Raw genomic sequence first — 13,388 nt, forward strand, 5'->3', positions numbered from 1 at the left:
AAGTTGTCTGGGAGGGTTGCTGAAAGGGAAGGAGAGCAGGCTACCAGGGTCCGACCCTACTGGGAGGGGGCGGTCAGTGGGTGGGGGAGGGGTGAGAAGGCAGTCAGTCGGTCAGCCGCTCCGACCTCCGCCATCCTCTCTGGAAGTCCAAGAGGGAGTGAGGAGGGAAGATGCAGTTTCGTAAAGGATGCGGTTCCTGCCTTCCCGGGTCATAACTAGAAGGGGAAGTGGCGGCTGGGCGGGGGCTGGGCTGCAGCTGAGGTCACAAGGCAGGAGGGGTGGTGGCGGAGCAGCACCCTAGCTCGGGCCTGGGGGGCTGGTGGGCAGTTCTGCAAGCGCTCCTCCGTCAGAGGCAGGAAGGGGAGAGGGAAGTGGACCCAGCACCGGGGCTCCTCTGACGGCATCTCCTGCTGCTGCTTCCTCACTTCCCACTGGCCTTGTTGCTGTTTCTCCAACGCATCCCACTCCTTCCTACCTCAGGGCCTTTGCACCCGCTGTCCTTTCTGCCTGAAATGACTCTGTTCTCTCATTCATTCGCCTCTTAAATATCACCTGCTTGACCCCTCTGCACTGCCCTGCCCCCTCCCAACCTCCTTCCCCATTGCAGCACCACTTTCAGTTCAGCTCAGTCAGTTCAGTCGCTCAGCCGTGTCCGACTCTGCGACCCTATGAATCGCAGCACGCCAGGCCTCCCTGCCATTTAATCAGCTTGTGCTTACTAATTTATTGTTCTTCCTCTCAGGACGTAAGCTCTGTAAGGACAGGATCTTGGTCTGTTATGTTCATCCCTGAATTCCCAGCTCCAAGCACAGTGCCTGGCACACAGTGGGCCCTCGACAACATAGCACTGGGCATTCACTATATGCCAGGCACCATCCCGTGGGCAGTTACTCATTTAATTCTGAACATGCCATGGGCAGTGGGCCAATCCTGGATTGGTGGGGCCTGAAGCTGAATCATTCTTGAGATCTGTAAGGAAAATGTGATTAAGAACATGAAATAGATGATATCCCTTACATGCAGAATCTTAAAAAAAAAAAAAAAAAAAAAAGGTACAAATGAACTTCTTTGCAAAACAGACTCACAGACTTAGGGAACGAATTTGTGGTTACCAGCCGGGGAAGGGTGGGTCGGGGGAGGGAGAGTTAGGGAGTTTGGGATTGCCATGTTCGCACTGCTGTATTTAAAATGGATGTAGGGGTGGGAGGGAGGTCCAAGAGGGAGGGGTTGTATGTATACATAGAGCTGATTCACTCCACCGTACAGCAGAAACTAACAGAACATTGTAAAGCAATTATATGCTAATAAAAATAAGTTAATTTATTAAAAAAACTAAAGTGGATAACCAACAAGGACCTACTGCTTAGTAGAGGGAGCTCTGCTCAATATTATTTAACAAGCTAAATGGGAAAAGACTTTGAAGAAGAATAGATACATATACAGGTACAACTGAATTACTTTGCTGTTCAGCTGAAACTAACACAACATAGTTAATCAACTTTGCTGCTGCTGCTGCTAAGTCGCTTCAGTCGTGTCCAACTCTGTGCGACCCCATAGACGGCAGCCCACCAGGCTCCCCTGTCCCTGGGATTCTCCAGGCAAGAACACTGGAGTGGGTTGCCATTTCCTTCTCCAATGCATGAAAGTGAGAAGTGAAAGTGAAGTCGCTCAGTCGTGTCCGACTCTGCGACCTTATGGACTGCAGCCCACCAGGCTCCTCCGTCCATGGGATTTTCCAGGCAAGAGTACTGGAGTGGGGTGCCATCGCCTTCTCCATAATCAACTCTACTCCAATATAAAATTTAAAAAGTTTTTTAAAAAAGAACAGGAAATAGGAATGTTGCCTTGGATGGGGCCATGCAGCTGAGGGGTGCTGGGGCTTAAAGCTCATTTGTCACAGGGCAAATGTGCTGCCTCTGGGGTGGAAGATTATTCCTATGTTACACGCAAGGACACTGAGGCATGGAGATGAAGTAACTCGCCCCTAGGCTTGCAAGGGGAAGCCCTGGGATTTGAACTCAGGAAGTTTGGATTTGAAGACTCCAGAAGGTTTTGATGCTTTAAAGCTTTTACATTTGTTGACCACATAAATGACTGGCTAGCCTTCAACAAATGATTTACCTTCTCAGGCCTCAGCCTCCTCATTTGGACCATGAGGATGTACCCCGGATGGGCAGAAGGGCAGCTCAATGCCTCTTCTTTTATCTTCTGAACTATCAGGGGTTTTGGTTGAGTGGAAGGATTCTGGAGTCATTCATTCACTCATCCATTTTTTCGTTCATTCAATAGACATCAAAACTCTCCATGCCAGGCCCTGAACTAGGCAGTGAGGACAAAGCAGTGAAAAAAAAGTTGATCTTAGGCTTCCCTGGTGGTCCAGTGGCTAAGAATCTGACTACCAGTGCAGCGGATACAGGCTCAGTCCCTGGTCTGGGAAGATTTCACAAGCTATGGATCAACTAAGCCCATGCGCCACAACTACTGAGCTGGAATGCCCTAGAACCCATGCATCACAAGAGAGAAGCCACCGTAATGAGAAGCTTGCACACTGCAAGGAAGGGTAGTCTCCACTCGCCGCAACTAGAGAAAGCCGGAGCCCAGCAATGAAGACCCAGTGCAGCCAAAAATTAAAAAAAAAAAAAAAATAGAAGAAAACAACAACAACAAAACAAAGTTGCTCTTGGCGGGGAGCTCCTGTGACAATGAAGGCACACGTGAAAAATGGAGACGTAAGTTATCACTTCCCTGGTGGCTCAGATGGTAAAGCATCTGCCTGCAATATGGGAGACCCAGGTTTGATCCCTGGGTTGGGAAGATCTCTTGGAGAAGGAAATGGCAACCCACTCCAGTATTCCTGCCTGGAGAATCCCAGGGACGGAGGAGCCTGGTAGGCTACAGTCCATGGGGTTGCAAGGAGTTGGACACGACTGAGCGACTTCACTTCACATCATTAGGAGGTAGAAATTCAATGGAGAAAAGTGAAGCAGGGAGAGGATGGGGAGTTTTGGGGGCACATGGTGGTCAGGGGGGCCTCATTGAGTAGGTGGCATTGGGGGTAAGAGCCGAAGGGGTAAGGGAGTGAGCTAGGCAGACCTCAGGAGGAAAAGCAATCCTAGGCAGAAGGAATCACACGGGCAGTGGCTCTGGGGAAGGGCTGAACTTGATGAGTTTGGAGAAACAGCTGAAGTGGAGTAAAGGAGGGGAAAGTTGGGAGGGTTGAGGTCAGAGAGGTCGTGGAGGCAGGTCATGTAGAGCCTGTGGGTTGCTGTCAAGACTTGAGGGAGATGGGAGCCACGGGAGGGCTCTGAGCAGGTGTCTTGGCTCCATGGGTTCACTCTGGCTGCTGTGCAGACCACAGACTGCAGGGTCCAGGGCAGAAGCAGGGAGACCAGTCAGGAGGCTGCTGAGTGGTCCATGCAAGAGGTGATGGGGGGCCCAGATTAGGGTGGTGTGGGTGGAGCAGTGAGAAGCAGCTGGATTTTAGAGTATTTTGAATCATGAGTCCCACAAGATTTACAATGGGTTGTGTTTATTTTTTTTTAATTGAAGGATAATTGCTTTACAAAATTGGTTCCATTTCTGCCATCCATCAACATGAGGGCTGTGTTTTAATTAGCCACATAACCAACCAACCCCACACTTTACGCGGCTTAAAACAACAAGAATCATCTTACTGTTTTTCATAGTTTCTATGGGTCATGAATTTGGAATGGGCTTGGCTAGATGGTCTGGCTTGGGGTCCCTCATGCAGCTGCAACCAGTGGCTGCAGTCGGCTGGCTGGGCATCTCTCTCCTCCTCCTGTTCTCTCTGGGCTCTTCTACTTGGTCTATGTGGGCTGGTTGGGCTTCCTCCCAGCATGGTGGTGGCTCAGTGCTCCAGAGGTGAGTGTCCTAGGAGAACCAAGTGGAAGCTACATCACATTTTCTGACCTCGCTCAGAAACCACAGAGCTTTGCGTCTGCAAATTCCAAGGCTCTCTAGATTGGAGGAGGGGGAACACAGAAGGATGTGTCTCTCCATGGGGGGAAGGTCGAGGTTGGCTGTAAGGAGAGCATGTCACAAATTGAAGAAACTGTATTTGCATGCTCTCACTGTACAAGACCAAATCGCTCAGCCTCTTCACGCCTCCGCATCCTCATATGTTAGAGGGAGCATTGGATACCAGCTACATCCTAAGGTTGGGATTCCTTCCACACGCACCACGCCTCTCACAGGGCTGGGCCCAGGAACCAAGACCTACCCTCCCTCCTTCTCACCAAACATGTTGGCTCCACTCTGTGCAGCCTGGAGAGAAGAACCTCTCCGCGGAAAAGATGCAATCAGCAAGGCTTGGAGTGACTGTGCCTCTCCGCGGCTGTTAACTCAGTGCCTTCTGCTTGGGCTGCCCTCCTCCTTGTGTGTGCACAGGTGTGCTTACGTGCACACCCACGGACTCAGGTGCCTCTGAGCGTCTTTCTCTCTCCAGGCAAGCCAGCAACACCCCCTGAACTCCTGCTTCATGACGGTCCCCTCGCCCTCTGGTCAGCTGCTCCAGCAGGAAGCCTTGACTCTGCTGCTATAGCCGAATGCTCACCTGGCCCTGAGGGTTCCTCTCAAGCCCTCCACCTTTCTTCCACCCTTCACCTCCATCCTGCCGGGCCCCTCCACCCTCCTCAGCCCTCCTTACCAGGACCCACGCAACAGCCGGTGTCAGCTCCTCCAAGGCAGGCGTGATCACATCACACACCTTATGCGGCATCCTGGAAAGTTCAACATTATCATACTAGAAGGCAAGCCAGTGCTTGCCTGGGGCCAGGGGTGAACGTCACTAAGGAGGGGCTGAAGGAACCTTTAGGATGAGGAATTAATCTCGGTCCTGATGGAGGTGGTGCTTACACCACTGTATACATTTGAGTTTGACAACTGGCGACTTCCACTGTGTGTGCATGACATCTCAGTAGAGCTGACAACAAAACCATCCATCCACGTGCTTGTTGAGCACCTACTGTGTGTCTGGCACTGCTCTAGGCACTGAGGCAGCAGACAAAACAGACCAAATCTCGGTCTTCCCTGGTGGCTCAACGGGTCAGGAATCCGCTTGCAATGCAGGAGGTGTGAGTTCAGTCCTTGGGTGGGGAAGATCCCCTGGAGGAGGAGATGGCAACCCACTCCAGTATTCTTGCCTGAAAAGTCCCATGGACAGAGGAGCCTGGGGGGCTACAGTCCAAAATGTAGCAAAGAGTCGGACACGGCTGAGCGCGCGCACACTCACGAGTGCAGGCAGAAGGCAGACACAGCAACTACAGGGGCTACACCAGGCAGAACTGCTATGGCGACTGTCAAAGCAGCCTCAGGGGTAGGACAGACAGCCCGCGTTGAGGACGGCAGTGACCTGTGTCCCTCTCCAGCACCCTCTCCCAGACGTCGCCCTTTGAGGCTGCTCCCCAGTGGCCAGGGGCGGGGCTAGACTGTGGGAGTGGGGTCCCAGTAGGAGGAGATGCCAGCAGGAAGATACACACGTGTCCCTCTCAGCTCTGCCACACATGTGGTTAGAGCTGATGTGAATCAAGCACGTCCTCTCTCAATTTTTATCTCAATCTTCCCAAGAACTCTTTAAGACATGTACTGTCTTGATTCCATTTTAGATGGGGACTAAGCGGGTAGTTGCCCCACCTAAAGTCTGAGCCTGATCACGGAGAGCAGGGATCTGCAGCCAGGCTGTCTGGCTTGGTGTCTGTGGCTTTTCACCCAGACCAGTGGGCCCTGGGAACAACTGTTTTCAGTCTCTCCTGCCCATCCAGAGGCCCTGCGACCCATGCATCTGCAGCACCTCAGAGCTCACAATCGTCTCCCCGCCTGAGATGGGAGGAGGGTCGGTTAATTATCCCCGTTTTGCAGAAGAGGAAACCAAGGGAGAAACGTGGTTTTGGGTCTCTCTCAAGGTCACCTGGGGGTTGATGGTGTGACCAGACCTCGCGTCCCTGACTTCTGATCTGTTGGCCTTGCCCTGCCCTCCAGGAGTGTTGCTGCCAGTCACTCCCAGTTCATGTCCTCCTGCTGAACAAACTCGGGAATTTTCTGGAGAGCTAGGAGCAGAGCGAGGGGTGAGGGGTCAGTGATGGATCAAAGGCATGGGGCGGGCAGGGGAGCCTTTCCGAGGACGCAGAGAGGGCTCTGGGGTGGGACAGGGATCGGAGCCAGTCCCCCGTGAGGAGCCAGATGTCCTGGGTTCCACAGGGAACCCAAGAATAGCAGCTGTGCCTCATCTAGGCCTGTCTGGTGGGGGTGGCTCATCCCAGCCTGGGTGGGGAACAGGGACTGTGAAGGACTCTGGAATCCGGACCCCCGAGGGAGAGCAGGGTCAAGGCCAGGGGCGAGAGGAACCCGAGCAGTCCCTGTGCCCCTGTCTGTGCGAGGGCCGTGTCCTCTTGGCACCTGTCTGGGGGTGAGGAGTGCTGGCCCAGGAAGTGTGGCTTCCAGCCCATCCTTGCTCTCTGTCCTCTGCAGGAGTCCGTGCCCGGCCAGGCATTGTTTGCGGGTATAAAAATAAAGGCCTCTTGGCCTGGGCCCTGCTGGCAGAGGGAAGGAGGGGGCAGCCCTGGCCCAGGCCTGAAGGGCATCTGGCTGGAAAAGGAGCCTCACCCAGCTCCACCATCAGCAAAGCTGGGCATGTGGGGGGTCCCCAGAGAATCTCCAGCCCCTTGGCTTCTCTTGCCACAAGAGGCACAGGAGCGTGTGCGGGTGTCTGGGTGCTGGCTGCCTTCTCCCCACTCCAGTCACTCAAGTCTGTCTCTGACCTTCACCAGAGGCTTCCAACAACCTGAGCCCACTGGGGTATACCAGATTCCCCAAGACTCTCTTTCCCCTACCCGCTGGTAACAGTGACAGCCATAGCTCGGTCACCTGGTGGGGGAAGGCACCGCTATGGTTTATTACCATTGGATAAGTAAGGCAATCGAGGCTCAGAGAGTTTAGTAACTTGGAAAAGGCCACACAGCTGGTCAGTGGAGGAGCCAGGGCTCAACTGAGTTCTGTCTGACTCCTGAGCCAGGACCCTAACCAGGGACCGCACTGCCCCTTGCCGCTCCCGAGCTCCACCTCTCCTGGTCTCTGGTCCCGTCACAGCAGAGAAGCTTCCTAGTTCCCCACAGTGGCCAGGGAATGCGGGGATAGGGCAGCTGATCAGGAGCGGGGAGCTGGGGGGGGATCCAACAGATAAGGAGCGCTGGAGGGTGCCAGGCACTGGAAGTGGGGTGAAATAAAAGTCACTCAGTCGCGTCTGACTCTTTGCAACCCCATGGACTGTACAGTCCATGGAATTCTCCAGGCCAGAATACTGAAGTGCATAGCCTTTCCCTTCTCCAGGGAATCTTCCCCACCCAAGGATGGAACCCAGGTCTCCCGCTTTGCAGGCAGATTCTTTACCAGCTGAGCCACAAGGGAAGTCCAGGAGTTGGGTGGTGGGTTCCTTATTACATTCTCACACGAAGTCCTTGTGCAGGGGGAATCATGTCTATTTTGCAGATGAGGAAACCAAGGCCCAGAAAGTCTACCGCTGTCAAGATAAGATTTGAACCCAGATCAGTTTCTGTCCAAAGTGCTGTTCCTCGATCCTGGTCTAATAGGAATCTCACAGAGCATGGTCTCCCCTCACCCCCAGCTGGGATTCAGGGTAAAGCTAGGGGATGTGGGCTTGGAGGGAAGAGTGGGATGCGGGCGCCGTTCCTAGGGAACCAGCTTCCTTGCTCCTGGAGGGATGGTGAGTAGAGAGTCAGAGGGTCAGCAGTTCACAGAAGCTAGGGGTTGGAGGGCAGCTCCAATGTGAGATGTCCCCTACCTGGGAAGCGGCAGGCAGGGCCCAGCCCTCCCCTGGCTCCCGGCAGACAGCTCCCCATTCCAGACAAGATCCGGTGATCCCCCATCCGCCCCCGTGGCCCCCACCGAGGTTGGCACGCTGTTGCTGGCACTGGAAAGTGACATTCCAGAGGCCCCCCCACAACTCCCTGCCAACCCCAGATTCTTGGCAGAGCAGGAGAGCGGGGGCTTCTGGGAGGGGAGAGGGTTGTGGTGGGAGGGGCCTGGCCATCCCCCAGGGACCGTACATCTCCAGTTGGCTCACCTCTACCCCAACTGGATCTTGGGTACGGCCCACAGCTCAGCCTACAGACTGGGAGAGCCGGGCTGAGGGCAGCATTTCAGACAAGATGCTCTCTTTAGGTGTCAAAGTCCCTCTTACTAACTCCTATAAAAGGTTTTCCAGGCAGAGCACCAACATGCTGTGTGACCTTGGGCAAGGCAGATACCCTCTCTGGGCCTCAGAGACCCACGAAGACTGAAGCAGGTGAATCTCGAAGATGTCCTCTAGCAAATGGTTTTTATTATGCCGAGATGCTACAGCTCCAACATCCTCTCTGGTCTCTCTGCCCTCCCCCTCTACACAGCAACCATAATTCTCTTAAATCTTCGAGTCAGGCACGTGACTCCCTTGCTCATCACCCGGGGGGAGGGGACCGCCTCTCGCACGGGAATGTCACCCCGCTTCTTCCTCACATAGCCCCTGCCGCCTCCTGATCCCACGCCTCCCCACCCTACCCCTCCTGGGATGGTCTCCTGGCCTCCTGACAGCCCCAGCCTGACAACCTGACCAGTTTCTTCCCTCCAGGCCATCTGCCACCCTTGCCTCTCCTCTGGCCTGGGGGGCTTGGCCCCACCCAGATCTTCAAATAGTTCATTCTGATCATCCAAGACTCAGTTCAAATGTCACCTCTCGAGAGGCCTTCCCTGGCCCATTTCTCTGAACCAGGGCCCTCCGGTCACGTTTCATGAGCCCATCTCTTTGATTTCTTTTCCGTCATAACATGTGTCATGACAGAAAGGATCTTCGTCATTTATTGTTTACTCCGTTGATTCTTGTTCTTCCTCTGATCTGTTTACTCCAGGAGGGCAGGGTTACCTCCTCTTCCACACTGGGCCCAGCACAGAGCACACATTCAACATACCTTTTTTTTTTTTTGGCCATGCCCCACAGCATGGTGGATCTTAGTTCCCGGCCCAGGGATTGAACACGTGCCCCCTGCATTGCAATCTCAGAGTCTTAACCACTGGACCACCAGGGAAGCCCCATCAATACATCTTTTTTGAATGGATGATGATGAAACTCTGTGTTTCTTCCAATATGTCCAGGCCTCTGGGTTGTCAATGGGAGCTTCTTCCCTGGGTGCTCACTGCTCTCTCCCTCCGTGGTGGACTTCCCCAGCTCAGGCTGGTGGTAAATTCCTGGGGACTCAGCCCTAGGCAAAGCAGCCTGAGGGGGAAGGAGGGAGGGAGGAAGAGAAGGAGGGTGGAGGAAGAGAAGGAGGAAGGAAGGACTTATGATCCCTGGTCTCAAGGCATCTCATTCCCCAACAGCAAGAGCACAGCGCTGGACCTGGAAACCCCCTCGGTCTAGCTGCTGGGGCAAGCGGTTCCGGGGTGACCTCATCGCCTTGAAAGGAGGGCAGCAGGGGCAGGAAGCAGAGGACGCATCAGATGGGCTAAATTTAGAGCGTTTGATTCAGCCCAGGCAGGACAATATTCCTGGAGTCCCCATTGTTTGTGACGGGCCAGAGGGCAGGCGGTCCACTGAATGGCTGGGTCTGAGCCATGCCAAGCTGTCTGGGCCTGCAGGGGTGGGGGGCGGTGGTGGGGTGGCCCCCGGCCTGCTGGAGGAGAAGCCAGGCCAAGAGTCAGCAGGGCAGAGCTGGGGTGAGGGGTGGCGGTGGTGGGGGTGCTAGGGGTGCTACCCTTGGGATTAAGGCCAAAGGTAAGAAGGAGGGGGCCTCACAGATGAGAAGAGGAGGCTCTGGGTGGCCCTGATCATAGCCGTGCAGCTGTGTGATGCTCTTCACAGCCAAGACACCATCGGTCCTCCCCACAGCTCTGCCATTTTCTAGTCAGGGGTGGGGCTCAGATCTAAGGCATGAGTTGCTGACCACCACGCAGACGGCTCAGGTCCTGACTCCCATCCTGGATCCACAGCAATCAGCTGTGCCCCAGCCCGCACCCTCCCACCAGGACAAGTACTGTGTGCCTTCGCTCCAGCGTGGCCCTCTCCCCAGCGGGCCAGGCAGCCACAGGGCTCCGCCTGCGCGCAGGCTCCAGAACCTGTTGCCATGGCAACATGGGGTCCAGGCCTGCCCTGCTCTGGAGAGGAGCCTGAAGCTGAGGACTTCCTTGGGTGAGCAGGTGTGTGTTGGGGTGGGGGGTGGCCACGGCTAGGGCTGCCTTCTGACCCTCATCTGCCAGAACCCGGGACTGAGCCAGCAGCCTGGCCAGGCTGCCCCGGACTGGTCACACTGGCTAAGCCGGGATCCTTGAGGGTGTCCTGTTTCTGCACCCACGCCTCATGTCCACCCCGAGGTCAGGCAGCCAGAGGAGGAGGACGGGGACTGTCCTTGGTTCAGAGCCACCCTGGTGGGGGAAGGTTCAGTAGGCCAAGTGCCCAGGAGCCTTGGGCTCCTGTCTAAGCCCCCATCGCCCACCCTGCACATCCCCTGGAGGCCCAGGAAACTCCTTGGGCCACCTGCCTTGGAGATGGGGGAAGGGGGACCAGAAGTTCCAGCAGACCTGCTCTTCCAGCTGACTGGGACAGGAGAAGGGAGAGGACCCCAGGCTTCAATGCTCAGAATGGCCCCTGGCCTCCGTCCTCTTCCCAGCTCAGGGAGGACCCCGGGAATGAAGTCCACCCAGCCCACCCTGCCCCACGTTCCAAATGGGTGAGCTGAGGGTCTGAGCTAGGAGGAGGCTTGTCTGAGACCATGCAGGGGAGAGCAGCTTCCCCCATCCTCCTGAGCTCTGCCCACTGCGGGTCTCCAGGCACCAGCTCTCTGCCGGCAGCCCAATGCCCTGCCCGGAGTGGCGGCCCAAGGCTGTTCACTGCTTCTCTTGATTTCACATCATGACTCATGTTATCATGTTCTCAGGAGCTGAGTAACCACCTGAGTTATTTATACCCTGGCTAAGCAGGCTTCCTTCCCTCCTCCCAGAACCCAGGCTGGGAGGACGAGTGGGGGTGGGGAGGAATCTGGGAGGGGGACGTGGACTGGGAAAAGGCAGCTGAGGTCCCCCTCCCCCAACCATATCCCCTCCCTTAGGGTACCACCCCCATAGAGCGCCCAAAAATAGCGGTGCCTGTCCCAGCACAACAGGATGGGCCTGGATCTATGGCATCGATTTATAGGTATTATGATGGTTTGGGGAGGGGGGAATTCCTTTCCCGAGCGAGTCACCCGTCTGGAAAAATAAAGAAGGAAAAAGCTGAAATTTTTTCCTTCCATCAAAACAGGAAGGAGCTGGGAGAGGTGGGGGATGGACGGAGAGATGAAGGGTGGAGGCCGAGATGTACCCTCCACCCTGTGGTGGTCTTCTGGGAGGGGAGACCCCGGCCGGGCACCTGCACACAGGGCCCCAGGGGCGCTAGGAATGGCACCGCGTCTCCCCTGTGTGGGCCATCCCTGCTGCCCCAGGCATTTTTGTCCTCTCTGACCCCCGGGCCCATGTGCCTTCATGGACATAGCACACAGATGCTGATATGCACAAGACCCGTGTCCCTCTGGTCCCCTCTCACAGCCGAGTCAGATGCCCATCCCCGCAATCCCCTCCAAATCCCACGGGAGAAAAGGTCTTCCTCTGGGTGAATGGGACTTGGGGAAGGGTCTGCCTTTCTGACCTTTGCTGTTCCCTCCCCTTGAGGACTGCCCTGGAAGTCCTGTGAGTTCAGTTCAGATCTGGCTTCGCTCCAACTCCAAGGGGCAGGGCGAGCTAAGGGAAGTCAATTTCCCTCTCTGAGCCTCAGTTTTCTCATCTGTAAGGAGGGTATGGTCTTCTCCGTGGTGCTTCCCTCTGGGGCAAATTTCTGGGACCAAGTTTTCCAAGTCAGGGGGCTGATAACCACAGCCCCCGTTTACTCGGCATGCTCTCGGTGCTAAGCACCTACATCCAGTCACTAGATTAACCCCCCTGACCAAATAAGGTATGTTCCAGAATCACCCTCATCTATGGCCCAGAGGGCAGGGACCACCTGAGGGCCACACGGCTGGGATGTGGTGGAGGTTGGTTGTGAACTCTGGGTTCCTCAGCATGGTTCATATCCAAGGAAAATGAAGGAGCACCCCAAAGAGGAGGGGGAGGAGGGGAGGGGGAGGGGGGAGGAGTGGGGACAGGGGGAGAAGGAGGAGGGGGTGGGGAGGAAGGGGGGAGGGGGAGGGGGAGGGTAAGAGGAGCAAGGTGGCCCAGCTTCCCTGGGTCTCACGTTCCCACTGGGTCCATCAATGACAACCCCGTGGCTACAGCAGGGATGTGCCCGGTGACAGGCAGCCTTATGCCCGCTGCGTGGTGGTTACTATTAAGACGATTAGTCACTCCCGCCGGGCTGCCCTCTGTTTGCTTGTTGACTTATATAAGCACCACCCGAGGGTGTTTGCACAGTTGTCTCGGTCCTTCTGTCTTTCGCCTGCCTGCCTCAGCCTGTAAGCCCCTCAAGGGCAGGGGGCTCCAGAGAGGTGAGCTGACAGTGCAACGCCCGATTCTCTATGAGCACAACTCCCAGGCACCACACAGGCCACGTCGGCACACACTCCCCACCGTCAGGTTGTGTCGGGATCCCACTCGACAGGTGAACACGCTGAGATCTTGCACTGCTCTCCTCCATGCCCAGTGCCAGATTGGCCCAGGACTGCCACCCCAGCAGGTCCAGCCCTGAAGCCCAATGCACTGGATGACATCTGACTTGGCTGCCTCCTGATCATGTGAATTAGGGAAGTCACGTGATCTCTCCAGGACTCAGTTTTCCTGTCTGTAGAATGGGGATAATACACTTTGCTCTCCCTGGATTGTCAGGTGGTTCAGGGATTGAGCCATGAAATCACAATGTTGGAGCCTTCTGGACCCATGCTTTAGAGCAGGGATCCTCAGACTGTGCACACGGCTCACCAGGGTCTTTCCAAAATGCAGATTCTCACTCAGCAAGTCTAGGGTTGGCCTGGCACTGTGCATTCCTGATAAGCTCCCGAGGATATGGCCGCTGGTTTGTGAGGTGGGCCACACTGCGGGAGGTAATGGTGGAGAGCTAGACCTCGATGCAAACTGAGCAAGTATGTGGTGCCAGGCTCTTTCGTATTGTTTCTGCTGTCCAATCCTCAGAGCAGCCCTGCAAGGCAAGTGTGGCTATCTCAGTGTCCAGATGAGGAAAGTGAGGCTCAGAGAGGCCAATGCCCTGCCCAAGGACACACAGCTAGTAACTGGCACCCACTGCAGGGTCTCAAAGGCAGACCTGCAGGGCTTACCTAGCAGGGTCCTTGTCCATCAATCTTGAGTATTGAAGCCACATCAGACCTTCTCCCAAAGGGGCACTTCCTAATGGCAGTGGGGGG

General features: G+C 55.6%; 1 protein-coding gene across 2 annotated transcripts in view; it reads right to left on the minus strand.

Annotated features, from left to right (window-relative positions):
* The window catches only part of LOC113892211, a 60,061-nt gene that overhangs the window by 36,083 nt on the left and 10,590 nt on the right, over window positions 1-13,388 (minus strand). Inside the window, exons 2-3 of one of the 2 annotated variants that reach the window (XM_027540743.1) lie at window positions 4,667-4,739; window positions 3,500-3,891 (exon numbers count right to left, since the gene is read on the minus strand). The exons of the other annotated variant lie outside the window; for it this stretch is intronic. Coding sequence (XP_027396544.1) covers window positions 3,697-3,891; window positions 4,667-4,739 — 268 coding nt within the window. The 3' untranslated portion in view covers window positions 3,500-3,696. Of the gene's footprint in view, window positions 1-3,499; window positions 3,892-4,666; window positions 4,740-13,388 lie in introns of those variants that run through there. 2 annotated transcript variants of the gene reach the window in all.

The sequence above is a fragment of the Bos indicus x Bos taurus genome, chromosome 5, assembly GCF_003369695.1.
Source record: "Bos indicus x Bos taurus breed Angus x Brahman F1 hybrid chromosome 5, Bos_hybrid_MaternalHap_v2.0, whole genome shotgun sequence".
Taxonomy (NCBI): Eukaryota; Metazoa; Chordata; class Mammalia; order Artiodactyla; family Bovidae; genus Bos; species Bos indicus x Bos taurus.